General features: G+C 51.9%; 4 protein-coding genes across 4 annotated transcripts; all 4 read left to right on the forward strand.

Moving 5' to 3' along the window:
* Nucleotides 1-867: 867 nt before the first annotated feature.
* Nucleotides 868-1,173, forward strand: CC1G_13620 (hypothetical protein; the record flags this gene model as incomplete). Its single annotated transcript, XM_002912041.1, has 1 exon — nucleotides 868-1,173. The coding sequence occupies one exon, from the start codon at nucleotides 868-870 to the stop codon at nucleotides 1,171-1,173; it is 306 nt and encodes a 101-aa protein (XP_002912087.1).
* Nucleotides 1,174-1,599: 426 nt separating this feature from the next.
* Nucleotides 1,600-5,955, forward strand: CC1G_11232 (hypothetical protein; the record flags this gene model as incomplete). The annotated part of the gene is made up of 3 exons (XM_001828528.2): nucleotides 1,600-2,892; nucleotides 2,970-4,736; nucleotides 4,789-5,955. The coding sequence occupies 3 exons, from the start codon at nucleotides 1,600-1,602 to the stop codon at nucleotides 5,953-5,955; spliced, it is 4,227 nt and encodes a 1,408-aa protein (XP_001828580.2).
* A 541-nt stretch (nucleotides 5,956-6,496) lies between these two features.
* CC1G_13621 (hypothetical protein) lies at nucleotides 6,497-10,808 on the forward strand (the record flags this gene model as incomplete). Its single annotated transcript, XM_002912042.1, has 13 exons — nucleotides 6,497-6,535; nucleotides 6,593-6,618; nucleotides 6,680-6,829; nucleotides 6,881-6,993; nucleotides 7,047-7,144; nucleotides 7,194-7,777; nucleotides 7,827-8,876; nucleotides 8,933-9,359; nucleotides 9,414-9,484; nucleotides 9,537-9,903; nucleotides 9,960-10,106; nucleotides 10,159-10,374; nucleotides 10,428-10,808. The coding sequence occupies 13 exons, from the start codon at nucleotides 6,497-6,499 to the stop codon at nucleotides 10,806-10,808; spliced, it is 3,669 nt and encodes a 1,222-aa protein (XP_002912088.1).
* Nucleotides 10,809-11,073: 265 nt separating this feature from the next.
* Nucleotides 11,074-13,587, forward strand: CC1G_13622 (hypothetical protein; the record flags this gene model as incomplete). The annotated part of the gene is made up of 12 exons (XM_002912043.1): nucleotides 11,074-11,126; nucleotides 11,201-11,821; nucleotides 11,882-12,097; nucleotides 12,149-12,283; nucleotides 12,337-12,378; nucleotides 12,432-12,569; nucleotides 12,619-12,688; nucleotides 12,738-12,810; nucleotides 12,860-12,944; nucleotides 12,995-13,063; nucleotides 13,111-13,216; nucleotides 13,272-13,587. The coding sequence occupies 12 exons, from the start codon at nucleotides 11,074-11,076 to the stop codon at nucleotides 13,404-13,406; spliced, it is 1,743 nt and encodes a 580-aa protein (XP_002912089.1). The 3' UTR covers nucleotides 13,407-13,587.
* Nucleotides 13,588-14,029: the final 442 nt, after the last annotated feature.

Consider the following 14,029-nt stretch of genomic DNA (forward strand, 5'->3'; position numbering starts at 1 on the left):
AAAGTTTTTTTTTCTACACGTAACATGTATCCTTATCCACCTCGCACTGGTTGAGGTTACGACCGACGCAAACCGGATCGCAGTTGTGGTTCTGGTAAATCTTGGGTAAACCTCACAAAGCAACAGTGGGGGAGTGGAGTACTGCGAAGATTGTGAGCAATCAAGGTCGCCTTAGACGGACGGTATGTACTTATGGGTATGTATTAGAGTGGAGAAACTGGCAAATCATTCTGTGGCGTCCGCTCTTGGAGACGTCGCTTGGGATTCCATGTAGCGCCAGCAAGCTCACTGTCAGTTCACATTCCTCGGGTCGGTGGAACTCTCTCTTTGGTGGTGGCACAGTCTACCAGAATACAGCAGTGCGCAGTCCATCGGCGGTGCACCACTTTGCGAATAGTGGATGTGCGCCTCCAGTCAAAGTTTGGGTTACGTTAGTCGAGGACGGTATCAGAAAAGCTGGGTGAAATCGATCTTGAATCGATCATGAAAAACGCCTTGCTGATTGGTTATGTAAATGCGAGTGGCGAAGGTTTGGGAGGGGTTTATGGGAAAGCCACTGAATGAGAGATTTGTAACTCGAATGTGGCTGGAGAGATCCGCCAGACAAGCTTACTGGCTGAGTCGGCCCTGCAGAATGCTCTTCCTGAGCATTCAAGGCAAAGTGAGTGTCCTGTGCAAGCCTAGACTACATCCCCTAGAGATGAGAATGAGGACAAGCCGCGGGAAACCAAGTGGCATCAGAAGGGCTTGGTCGCACGAGCTAGAGTGAGTGCCTTGAGAAAGACAGTTGCCTCGAGGCAGCCATAGGAAATGTGCAGCTTGCTACGAAGCCCCAAGGTTGCAATTGATTCACACTCGTCTGGGAAGATGATGATGGCGATTGTACCCGTCCTGGCCTCGAGGACGGGGGATGCAGATTCGATACCCAGGATCTGGCACTGTACCTGGAGGGATAAGGAAATGTTTGAAGCGGGGATGCTCAGAGGGGTCCTGCGATTGGCCAAACGTAAGGCTGAGCAGCCCAATGACAATCGACAAGCCTCAAGTTGGCGAATCATGATGAGCAGTCGTGCTCCGGGCTCTTCGACAATGGATGCGGCACCGGGCGACAATGATTATTTGCGTCCATCCTCCGACTTCCGAGAAGCCGGGCTGGTAACCGCAATATTTTGAAGGCCTGTACGCAGCCGAAAAAGCACAAACACTGAGCAAAGTCGAGCAAAAAGAGAGTAGTAAGGTTATGAACATACAACAAGGACTGTGGCACTTTCAAATAGACCAAGTACAAGACGTTTCAATTCGAGCGCTTCAATGGAATGTTTGCCCATTACTTGCCCTCTTCAGAAACAGCTGACTGTGAATGGACTCCGACGTGGAGCACCTCAAGACCATCTGGCAACGAAAATTAGACTCAAAATGCGCTAGAAGAGGCAACGGTAGCGAGTAACGGTAAGAGCGATGCTGTTTTCGAGATACCGTAAATAAACTTGAACCGGCGGACTTGGAAAAAAAAAGTTGGAAATCCCGCTGCCTTCCTTTCCTCCTCGATCCTGTACACTTCCGCTGTTCTCTTTCTCTCGACCAACTCTCTACTAGGCGATGGCGACGCCGACAGGATCTGGCTCGCGCTGGCTTTCGTTGGACGAATTCAATGACCTGGTCTCGGCATCATTGGCGCCGACAAATGCGGATATCATAAACCCTGAGAGCGCCGAAATCCCAAAAGGGGGCCAAATGATTTCCCCTGAAAACACGAGAATTGAAGTTCCAGATGTCCGGAAGACAAATTGGAATGCTGTATCAATTCCAGGAACATCCACTTCTTGTCTTTCACCTTCATCACCCTTTGTCCCCTTCAACAATCCTTCTTTAAAACCCACCGTCGCTGGCGGCCTTTCGCCCAACTCGAGGCTTTCTTCCCTGCCCTTACGACGCAAATTCTCCCCGAGAGCGGGCTGGAAAAGCAGGGGTCCACCCGTCGTCGACGACAGCACCATTAACTGGCAACTAGAGCCTTTCCTTGGATCATCCGAAATCATGGCAAACCCTTCAGTGTCCACTTCGACCCTCTCGACAGTCGACACGCGCCAATGTCCCGGTCTTCCTGGCAGTTCCACCAACGGACGCAAGCCAATAGCGTTGCTACAGAAACTAAAGCGACAAGCCTCAGCCCTAGTCAAGCCCTCAAGCTCGACTCCCAAAGCCAACACGTCTTCGTCAACGTCCCGCGGTAACCATCCCTACCTGACGGATTCAATGGGCGGCATGTCACGGCCGCCGTTCGACAGAATGGTCTCGTTCGCCCCGACGCCAGCTCATTCGGTTTCCACCTATTCGACTTCGATTCATTCACGGAGTAGCATCGATGACGATTCTTCATTCCTCGACTACGGTGATGAACACTCGTTTTCAATGCGAAGACTGCGGCACGGCAAGTCAATGCCCACCCTCACCCTGTTCCGGAACCGTAACGCCAACTTCGTCCACAATGGCATTGCGGATGCAAGTCAGGACGACTTGCGATCCGTCATGACTAGCGACACAGCCGAGACGACAACCGAGGAAGCAACATCAACAGAGTCAGGCGACTTCATCCCATACATTCCCCTGGTATTGCAACACGAGCGCGGAATGAAGCCTCTTCAACTGAACGCCGCCGGCGAAAGTCGAAACACGTCCCGACGAAACAATAGGCGTAATGAAGACACACCTTCGCCCACGCAATCGAATTCAGATGGCTCCGAGTCAACGCATTCGCCCATTACACCGAAAACGCCTTTCTTTGCGCAGAACGGATCGATATCTGTCAGTTCAGACGATGATGAAACAGAAAGTATATCATCTTCGTTTGTTGCATCTGATCATGACGTCGCTCTGGGGAATTCCAAAAAGGTGCGATATGCTTCTGCAATATGCTCTTGGTGATCGGAGTCTGACCTCCATATGTTCTCCCTCTTCCTTCATTTTAGTCGGAGCTTTTAAGGCAGAGGTCATTCAAGAGCAACTCTCACCTCTATTCATCGCCTTTCGCCTCCTCTCGACGATCCTCGAGTCCTTCGCCGCTCTCCAGATATCAGTCATCACCACATCCGTTCGCTCGAGTTCCAGGCCAAAGCTCAGAGGATGATAACTTGTCACAACGGGAGCGCAAAAAGCCCAGCAAACACCTCCCCGTCGAAGATGATCGGGTCACGATAGCCACGACCTCAGAATCCTGCTACTCCATGGATTCTTACGGCTACTCGCGCCCTGACCCACTGTCGTCTTTCAAACCCCACTCGCCCACACCCACTGCTACCACTTTCATCACTGCTCTCGAAGACCCTGGATTCCCATCTTCTTTGGAGGTCGAAACAGATGACGAATTCATGCTCCCGTCGCAGTCTCGTCGCAGCATCGTTCCGCCTTCCATCCGAATTGAAGACGCATCCGGTTCTTCTGATCTCTCCGAGCCCACCCCGACTGCTGCCAATATGCCCAAGCCATCTGAACCTGTTTGGCAAAACCACTCCACTCCTGAAATCCCAAAAATCGGAGTTGGGCGCCAGACGGTGGATCCCAAAGTCATCCAATCACCAGTCAAAGAGAGTCAACCGAAGGAGTGGACTTTGTTGCTGGGCGCGAAGAATGACGACCTGTCCAAGCCTGAACCTAGACCACGGACACGCAGCGCGGTTAGCAGAGACATCAAGAGCCGGATTACTGCGCTGCAGGAGAGTGGCAGGGCTAGAACACAGAGCGCGGCGACCCCGAGGCGCGCTCAGGAAGCCCGAGACGTAATTGGGGCAATCACTTCGTCTCCTGCCCGTTTCTCACCGGATAAACCCTCTCCAAAGCCACTTCTCCGCGTCCAACCCATTATCGACACAGATGCCAGTGACTCGGAAGCAGACCCCTTCCATAATGACTTTACCAGCGGGGAAGTGCTAGACAAAGCAAAGGAGCAAGACCGCTTACTGCGACGCAGCGGGAGCGCCCAGCCATTCGTAGGGGCCCGGAAGGACTCCGAGCTGACTGACCCAATTGATTGGACACTTATGCTCCCCCTCCCTATGCCGCAGTCGAAGTATTCTGTTGCCCGCCTTCCTGACCCTCCAACCGAGATTTCAGCTTCCAGGGCCGGCTCAAGGAGGAGGTCTAGCGGAGCGATCACCAAAGCCCGGTCCAGCGTCGACCTGACGGCTGGCATGAACAAGGACCCGTGGGGTACCAAGTCCAATGCCAAGACCGAGTACTCGTCTCTCAAGTCGATCAAAAAGGAGCTCGAGAAGCTTGAAGAGACGAATGCGAAGCTGGAGAGTCGCAGGAAAGCGAGGGAGGACACCAGGTTGCGCGAGGAAGAGTATCTAGCTGCCATCCTTGGCGACAGCGAAGACAACGTCTCCGACAACGACAACAGGCAGAGTGGTGACTCCAGTGAGATGGGTGGAGAAAGTAGTAGTGGGGAGTCGTATGGAAACGTTATCGCCGTTACGGAGAAGGAGCGGGACGACCATAGGCAGAGGGCCCTGGACACTTTATCTGGCAGGTCTACGCCTTGTTTGGGCAAGGCCATGGCGGCGGCGGAGGGTGAGGTCCCGGAAGTACCATCCCTCCCGAAGAATCTTGATATTCCTTCCAGTGGCGAAGGCTCAAGGAGCTCAGGCTCATCTGACGGTCAATTCGAAGAGAGACTGGTGTCCTTGCTTCAGGACAAAGAGCAGGTGGAGCAGAGTGAGTCCCCCAAGAATACCGAAGTAAGTCCCCTTCCTTTTCAAGGAGTACCAAATTACTCATTCTCCTCACAAGACCTCGGAATCTCGCCCCATGGCTGTCGAAAATCACCAGCCTCCTTCCAAACTCAAGGACAATGTTCCGAAGGCCACCCGACCATCCCTCAAAGCCAACACCAGCATCTATGCCTTCCCCTCCACTTCTTCGCCCCTCTCTTCCCCGACCCGCCTCGCTATTGGAGCTTCAAAGCCGATTTACGTCCCTCCAGCAGGCTACCTGCCGTATTCCCGGCCCAACTCTTTGACGACCAGGGCCCCTATTGGTCCGTCTAGGGACTCGCAGGGGCTGTCCTTCTCTCAATATGGCCCTCATGCTTCCGCGCAAAGGCACCAGCCCAAGGGAAAGACTCTTGTGATGCCTTCAACGATCGCTAGCGTTGTCACCCCGGGAAGCAAGGTGTCGAAGGCAGCACGGCCTGGCACTGCACAGACCATCAAGGGAAATGCCACTCCTCACACGACGGATGACGGTGACCGTGTATCTATTTGCTCGGTGAAGTCGACTGCTTCATCTTCCAGTACGGACACCGTCGTGCCTTCCACGAGCAGTAGGCGAGGGAGTGCGCAGACAGGTCCTTCCGGCGCTGATGCCGCCCCTGATGTTTCAACTGCTCCATCCAAGGAGGAAGGGCACGACGGATCTCACCTTGACATTCCTGCTCGGGAGAGAACGATCAGCACTTGCAGCAGCTTGTACGACCAGCCCCTCGAGCTTGACTTCCCCATGCCTCCTACATTCAACCCGGCTGTAACCAACAGGACGTCTCCCGACCTGACCATACCACAGGGTAGCCTTCGACTGACTATGACGCCTCCCATGCTCCGACGCCAGCCCTCTTGCGGTGAGACCTTGGGGCTGGATGAAGATATTGAACTGCCGCCTCCGACACCATTGCAGAGATCTTCACCCCACAAGAACAACTCGCCGCGCAAAGCGTCGCCTCGCACATCTCCCATTCCGCATGGACATCCTCACCCAGCGCCTACCCTTTCTGCCAGTGATCCTTCGATGTCAGGATGGGAAGATGATGGCGATGACGATGAGCAGGACGATGAGAATAGCGAGAGCGAGGATGGCGATACTGTCTACCTCTCAATGTCGGAAGACGATTATGAAGACGCTGTGTCGATGTTGTCAGGCATGTTCTATAGCGCCAGGTCAAGCATGGACTCTCGCCCATGACCGACCTCTGGTAATCCCCGCAACCCCCACTATTTCTCTCCTTATTAACGACACGGATGACCTTGCTTTGTTTTCCTGACGACTTCTCGTTTCACCTTCCAATTCAGTCTATATTATTAGTCAACTATTCCAGTCTCAACACCGGACTACCATTCGCTCTCTACTGTTCACAATTTTACCTTCTTCCTTAAGTTATAATTCTAATTCTAAACCCTCCCACCTATTTATTACTTTGAAAACTGTCGCTATCGCTCATTGGACTTTGGTCACTAGTACTGGGCAGCTGTTACTACTGTACTATCAGGAGACATCCAACTGTTGTGTAAATCATATTGGACTTTGAAGAGTTATTCTATGCCGCATTGCAGACTCAGCTTGAAGAAACGGCAAGAAACCTGGCCAGCGCCTGGGGCAAGGAATAGGGGCCGAACGTGACCTCGATCAATTTACTAATTAGAGGTAACGAGGCCATGTCCACAGTCTTTTCTCGAGCCGCCACTCTCTTCTCTTCATTCACTTGGGTGGTATCGCTGTATTCAAGATGACGAAAGGATATCTTATGAATAGTCTCATCGAAAAGGTGCGTCCAGTCCACGACTGCTGGGATAATGCTGATCGAGTCCTCCACCTTCAATAGATGCAGTCCCCGGACCAGGACTTTCGGTAGGCAATGTCGACGCGTCATTATCAGATCGAGCTCTGAATTTCGGTTGAATTTACAAAGGTTCATGGGACTGAACGATCTTATGACAGAGATCAAGCAGGATCCTGCGTCTTTTCAGGGAGACGAAGCCGTTGAGAACAAAGTGTTGAATCAGGTGCTTTCCCTTGTTGAAGATAAGATTTCAGAAGTCAAAAACCAAGCAGTGAAATGGTGAGCGCATTCATTTACAGGCATTGTACGCTTTCTAAACCCCATATGCAGCTTGGGGCAGCTGATCAAGATTCTGCGTCAAAACCAAATGGAATTGGTGGTGGACAAGCTCATTGACTTCTCTGGTGGAAAGGACGAGGAATTGCGTGACATCTCGGGACTTGGTGAGCACGCTCGTTATCACTGTTTGATATCGGATTTGACGCGCGCGTTGTAGCCCTGAAGACCATCACCGCTGAACTTCCTCCCGATGGGCGTATCGCCGCAACCGCTTGCGCCAAACTGACGCCCAAGTTGCTTGGTCAGGTCGAGAATGTGCGTAACCTCCTTAACTTCACTGGGGCTCGTCTGAACTTCACGCTAGACTGAAACGCCTCCGGAAACGCTCGTCGAGACCTTGTCCATCCTTTCGATCCTTATTAGTCGATTCCCGAATCACCTGTCGAACGCAACGCTCTCTCCTCAGCCACTGAAGGTCCTTCCTCCGCTACTCTCACATTCAAGACCCGTCGTTCGCAAGCGCGCTATCACAACCGTCTCCCAATTCATCCCCATCTCCCAAAGGATCTTGTTCGACGACCTGCTCAAGAACATCATTCTTCCCAACTTGGCTGAAGGTGCAAGTGTCGAGAGACAACGAACAATCGTTCAACTTGTCGCTGCAATTGTCCGACACTCTCCCGGTCATGTCGCTCCAGTGCTTGGGGACATCGTCCCTTGCATTCTGAAGGCAATCCAGAAAGATGATGAAGAGTTGCGCGAAAGTTGTTTGCAGGCTCTCGAAGCGTTCGTCCTGAGATGCTCGGCTGAGGTCACGCCCTATCAGTCTGCAATCATCCAAGCCGGAAACCAATTCATCAAATACGATCCCAATTATGCCGGAGACGACGAAGACGAAGAAATGGCCGATGCTGATGATGACGAGGACGATGATGAATTGGACGACGAGTACGTTTTCGATAAAAAACAAGTGGTAATCCTACTAACCCCGGGTCAGATACTCCGACGACGAGGACACCTCTTACAAGATTCGTCGTTCCGCTACCAAGCTCCTGGGCGCTGTTATCGGCACGCGGCCAGAATTGTTGGCCTCCATTTACAAGGACATTTCTCCTGTGTTGATTTCTCGCTTTGGGGACCGTGAAGAAAATGTCCGACTCGAGATCTGGTCAACCTACGCAAACCTGCTCAAGCAAACCTCTGTCTACGGCGGTGTGCCCCAGAACAAAGACGATACCAGCCCTCGCGGAAAGAGGAAACGCGATACCGAGGAAGTCATGGACATCGAGGAGACCGCCTATACACTGCTCAAATCTCAGGTCCCAACCCTGTCCAAGGCACTTCTTAACCAGATTAAGTCGCCTAGGACGAGCCCTGTTGTCCTTCAAGCAGGATTCTCTCTTCTCAACGCCCTCCTCGCTGTCCTTCCAGGCTCTCTGGCACCACAGATCCCCCAGATTATTACTGTGGCCAAGAACGTGTTATCGCAGTCCCCATCAACATCCACAGCGTCTCTCCACTTGACGACTCTGTCCTTCCTCTCCCTCCTGTTCTCCAGTCACTCTCCCGCGTCGTTCTCGTCATCTTTGCCGACCGTCACTCCAGTACTTCTCCAGTCCGTGGGCGAGAGGCATCCGCGTATTGCATCGGAATCGTTCCGTGTCTTCACTTCCTTATTGGCATCCCTCGCGCCTATCAAAGGAGAGGCGCCCTGGGTCGACCAAGTCTACCAGCAAGCCTTCTCCCGCCTTAGTAGCCACGACACGGATGCCGAGGTCAGAACAACTGCGGAGGAGTGCATCGGAGAGCTGTGGATTGCTGCCCCTGAGATCATGAGGACTAAGGACCGCAGAGAATGGGAGTTCATTTGCAGGAGCTCGGGTAAAACTGATGGGGCAGTCAAGGTTGTGACCAAAGTGGCGAGGGAGGCTCCTGTTGGCGATGACTGGGTCAATGGATGTGTACAGTGGGTTATGGGTTTGTTGCAGAAGAGCGGAAGACTCGGTAAAGTTGAAGCATTCGGTGCTTTGGAGGTACTTTTGAAGAGGTAAGAGTTCACCTCTCATGTATCGAGCTTCACACTTATCAATTCGCCCTTTTCAGCTACACCTCTGGCATCCCGGCCGACCTTCCACCAGCGCTTGTTCCACAACTGAGGCACTATCTCTCGACCTCCGATATCGCCCTTCTTGCTCAAGCTCTTACCATTCTTGCTTTGCTCTTGGAGTTGTCACCCGCAGTCACCTATCCTCACGTCGAGTCCACGTCTCTCAATGATATCTACAAAGTGTCGGCGTCTCCTCTGGTCTCCGGCCCCGCTCTTGAAGCTCTGTTCAAGTTCTACGCTAACCTCGTCCAAGCTGACAATCAAATCTCCACTCACTTGGTCCCTAACTTGGTGATTGCTGTCCAGAAGGCGCCCAAGGCTGAAGCCAGCCCCGCGAACGTGGCGAAGTGTATTGCTCAAGTGGTCAGGAATGCACAGGGCGTCGCTGCTGGCACGATTGCGGAATATTCGAAGAACATCAGAGTATGCTATGTTCAGGCTTTATATTCGTCCACTTACTGACCTGTGAACCTTAAGCCCAACTCCAAGGCCCAGCCTTCCTTGGTCATTCTCAGCTTGCTCATCGTTGGAGAGCTTGGCCGCTTCATGTCAGTCAGACTCGCCTCGACACCTTGTTCCTCAACTGACGAACCCTTTCAGTGACATGTCCAACCAAGCCGAAGTCTTTAACAACTCGATTGAGCTCTTCGCCTCTGACCAAGAAGAGATTCGCTCTGCTGCCGCCTTTGCTGCAGGTAACATTGCTATCGGCAACTTGCATCAGTTCCTGCCTGTCATCGTCAAGATGGTGGAGACGGATCCAAAGAAGAGGTTGCTTGCCCTCCATGCTGCAAAGGAGGTCGTAACCCACTGTTCAACTGGTCAATTGGAAGGTGTTGCGGACTTTTTGTGGAAGCCTTTGTTTGAGAACTCTCAGAACGCGGAGGAGGCGACCAGAAATGTCGCGGCTGCCTGCCTCGGCAAACTTGCCACCACTCATCCATCCAAGTACCTTCCTCAACTCCACGTCAGTCGTATTTATATCTGCCTCGACAGTCGATACTGATGATCAACTTCATCCAGGCCAGGGTCAAGGATGACAGTCCAGCTACTCGTGCGACCGTTGTTTCGGCTATCCGATACACCTTTGCAGATGTTTCCCAGTCTTACGACGAGTTGTTGGCTCCTTTGCTTGTCGATTTCTTGTCTTTGATGGTCGATTCTGATTTGGTGCGTCGATCCCTAGACGTGATATCTCGACCTTGCTGACATCCCCGTAAAGACCGTTCGCCGACTTGCTTTGTCTTCACTGAACTCTGCTGCTCGCACTAAGCCCCACCTCGTCAGAGACCATCTTAAGACACTCCTTCCAGACTTGTACAAAGAGACCCACATAAACCCTGACCTTGTCCGAACTGTGCAGATGGGTCCCTGGACACACAAGGTCGACGATGGTCTCGAGACTAGGAAGACTGCATACGAGACCATGTACACCTTGGTAAGGATGCCCCATTTCAACAATCGTCTGAGTGCTCATGCTGTTCCCATCAGCTCGACACCTGCTTGACCAAACTCGATCTTCACGTCTTCCTCAGCCGGGTGATCCCAGGTCTTTCCGACGACTCCGACGAAATCAAGGTCATCTCCCACATGATGCTGTTCCGTCTTTCCCAAGTCGCCCCAGCTGCAGTCGCACAACGTCTCGAAGAAGCCACTCCGCAACTCGAGAACACCATGAAGGGAGCGACTGTCACTAAGGACACCGTCAAACAAGATTTGGAACGTGCTGCTGAACTGCAAAGGAGTGCCCTCCGAGCCATCGCTGCTCTGAGCAAGATCGGGGCCGGCGTTAGTACCAAATTCGATGCCTTTGTCGAGGACCTCAAGAAGAATACGAAGTGGAACACTGAATTCAAGGAGTTGATCGGGTAATGGGAGACGATACTACTGGACAGGGAAACGATGTTGCTGTACAAGATAATTATATTTTCTTACTCCGTGTACATATACAGTCTACTCAAAACGTTGCACATTTGACCTTTGATTCCTATGACGTTCAGGGGCCAGACCCTGGTAGTGCGTCCCCGAAAAGATCGGAGAGTAAACACAAGCAAACATGATGGAGGCCAAGTCGCTCCCACGTTCCAAAGGCTCTGCACAAACCTTGACCTGCATACGAAAATTCAGCTTGGTCAATATGTCGTCGCCAAACGAGAAAATGGATGTCGACCAATCACCTCAGCATCGCTCGTAGGTTTTCTTTTATGTTTTGGAACGCAAGAGACTCAAAAACTCAGACGCAATCGTTCATCTGATACTTACAGAACCAAAAGCTCGAACAGGTCACCGTCCCGGGAAGACAGAGATAGGGACAGAGACAGAAAGGAACGTCGTCGGGACAGAGGAGACGATGATAGAAGGCGGCGGAGCAGAAGTCGAGACAAGTACAGTGACCGAAGCCATCGCGACAGGGATCGTTCTCGGGATCGTCTGAGGGACAAGGACAGGTCCGACCGGGACAGGGATCGTGACCGCCGTCGAGACAGGGATAGAGATAGTGATAGAGGCCATCGCAGCTCCCATAGCGGTCGTGACCGAGACTATGATCGTGACCGGGACAGGGACAGGGATAGAGACGACAAAGACAGAGATCGCCGTCGTAAGCGGGGTGACGACGACTACTCTGACAGAGGTGGAGACGACCGCGCAAAGCGAAAGCGCTCCGACGATGATGACGAACAGCCTCAGCCACCCAACGGTGCACCCCCACCGCCGCCGCCTGCACGGGACAGCCCTCGTCCTTCCGACCGCAGAAATGGTCGGGACGACTACGACGCCTCTCCGCGATACAGGGACCGTGACCGCGACCGCCGTGACAGACGTCGACGGGATTACGACGACAGGGACAGGAGCAGACGAACCAGGAGTCCTATGCCACCTCGAAGGTAAGCTCAAGTTTCCTTTCCAAAGAGGACTTTTATGTTGACTCCGCTCGGCTTCCCCAGGCGACACTCTCCCATCTATACCGGTCCTCCTCCTGATGATTACAACCCAGATGAGCCCAAAGACGATGACTCCGAAGCCCGTTCTGTCTTCGTTTCACAGCTTGCCGCTCGGTTGACCGCGAGGGATCTAGGTTATTTCTTCGAAGACAAGCTCGGAGAAGGTACAGTCATGGATGCAAGGATCGTAACTGACCGTCTCTCTCGTCGTTCTAAAGGGTGGGTACGTTTCTGTGCTTTGCCTTGTACCTTCGCTCACGAAATGGGTAGAATTGGATACGTTGAGTTCCGCTCCATTGATCTTGTGGAAAAAGCCATAGCTCTGTCAGGAACTATCGTCATGGGCCTACCTATCAATGTTCAATTAACCGAGTCGGAAAGGAACAAGAGCCATGCTGGCGATGGGTACGTCTTATATTTTCTTGTCTTGCGTTCTATGATGACTGACGCATTAGCAGGAGTCTCCACCTTCCTCCAGGAGTCACAGCATCTGGCGCCATGTCAGTCCTTTTCCTTCCCTTTTCAGCAAACCGGGACTAACTGTTCTTTCCAGTCTTTACGTTGGGTCCCTACACTTTAACCTCACAGAATCGGATATCAAACAGGTCTTTGAGCCTTTCGGAGAATTGGAATTCGTGGACTTGCACAAGGATCCTATGACCGGTAGAAGCAAAGGCTATGCGTTTGTCCAGTACGTAAATTGTCTTCTATTTTTGCATCTCGCTAACATATGTTTATAGGTACAAGAGGGCTGAAGACGCACGCATGGCCTTGGAGCAAATGGAAGGCTTCGAACTCGCTGGGCGAACTGTAAGTCCCTTTTGTACCACTTAATTCCTTGTTACTCATCGTTCTTTAGTTGCGTGTCAATACCGTGCACGAAAAGGGATCTGTTCGATATACCCAAACTGATTCTTTGGATGATTCAGGGGGTGAGTTGCATTAATTCCTGTCGAAGTATTGTACTGAGTTTTGCTTTAGGTGCTAACTTGAACGCTGCTTCCCGTCAAGCGCTGATGCAGAAACTTGCTAGGACTGAGCAACCCGTGGTACCAGCAGAGCCAGTGTACGTGTATAGAGCATCTCCCTCATGTGATGTACTCAGGCTTTTCCCAGTAAACCCATTATCCCTCAAGCTATGCAGTCCAGATCGGTGCTCCTCAAGAACATGTTTAACCCTGAAGAGTGAGTACCCCGCTTTTCGTCATACCACAAACACTGACCCTCTGCAGGGAAACGGAACAGAACTGGGATAAAGACTTGGCGGATGATGTTAAAGGCGAGTGCGAAAACAAGTATGGCAAGGTCCTTGCTATCAAAGTTGAAAAGGACTCTCAGGTCAGTCTCTTGCTGCGAGAGAGGTACCAGTATCCTGACTTTTTCTCTGCAACAGGGAGAAATTTACGTCAAATTTGACACCGTTGACACTGCTAAATCAGCTGTTCAGGGTCTCAACGGTCGTTGGTTTGGAGGACGTCAAATATCTGCCAACTTCATCTCGGATGCGATCATGGCAGCCCACCAGTAGGGTTCCAAGCAATTCCTGGGCATCCGATGCTCGACATCCCGCCATAATACTGAATTACTTTGGAATGTTTTGCAGATCACTACATTAAACAGTTTCTTTTCTATTATGCATGCGTCGATTACTTGGACAGATCCCCTTACCCAAATTTCGGACGATTCTTCCCCTCCAGAAGCCAGGTCAACCAGAGGCAGGTTCTATCTTGTCTTTCTCTTGCTACTCTGTGGGGACCTTCACTTTTAAAACATGTTAGATTATGCCGAAAGTAATATTCATACGTCCCCCATTCGTTGGCACGTTCTTGACTCAGGTATACACATGACCTCTCCTGCAAATCCGATTGGACCACTCATTGAAAACGATCAGGCACGGTGTGGTCAATTTCAATCGTGGAAGAAAGGACCTGGGAGTGTAATGACGCAACCTACAGGCTTCTCACTGACTTCATTTAGGACAAAGCCCACCCTCATGACCTGGGAGCAGCATACAATTCATGGCGGTGGAAAGCCAAGGGTAGATAACGATGGTTCGTTTCCCTTCTCGAAGTCCCGTTCTCGTCGTCGGAATCGCGGTGTGTACGGTCCGAGAACGCTTGTTCACGTCCTGGGACCGGGATGTAAAGATAG

This window comes from Coprinopsis cinerea, assembly GCF_000182895.1.
Source record: "Coprinopsis cinerea okayama7#130 chromosome 1 map unlocalized cont3.1, whole genome shotgun sequence".
Taxonomy (NCBI): Eukaryota; Fungi; Basidiomycota; class Agaricomycetes; order Agaricales; family Psathyrellaceae; genus Coprinopsis; species Coprinopsis cinerea.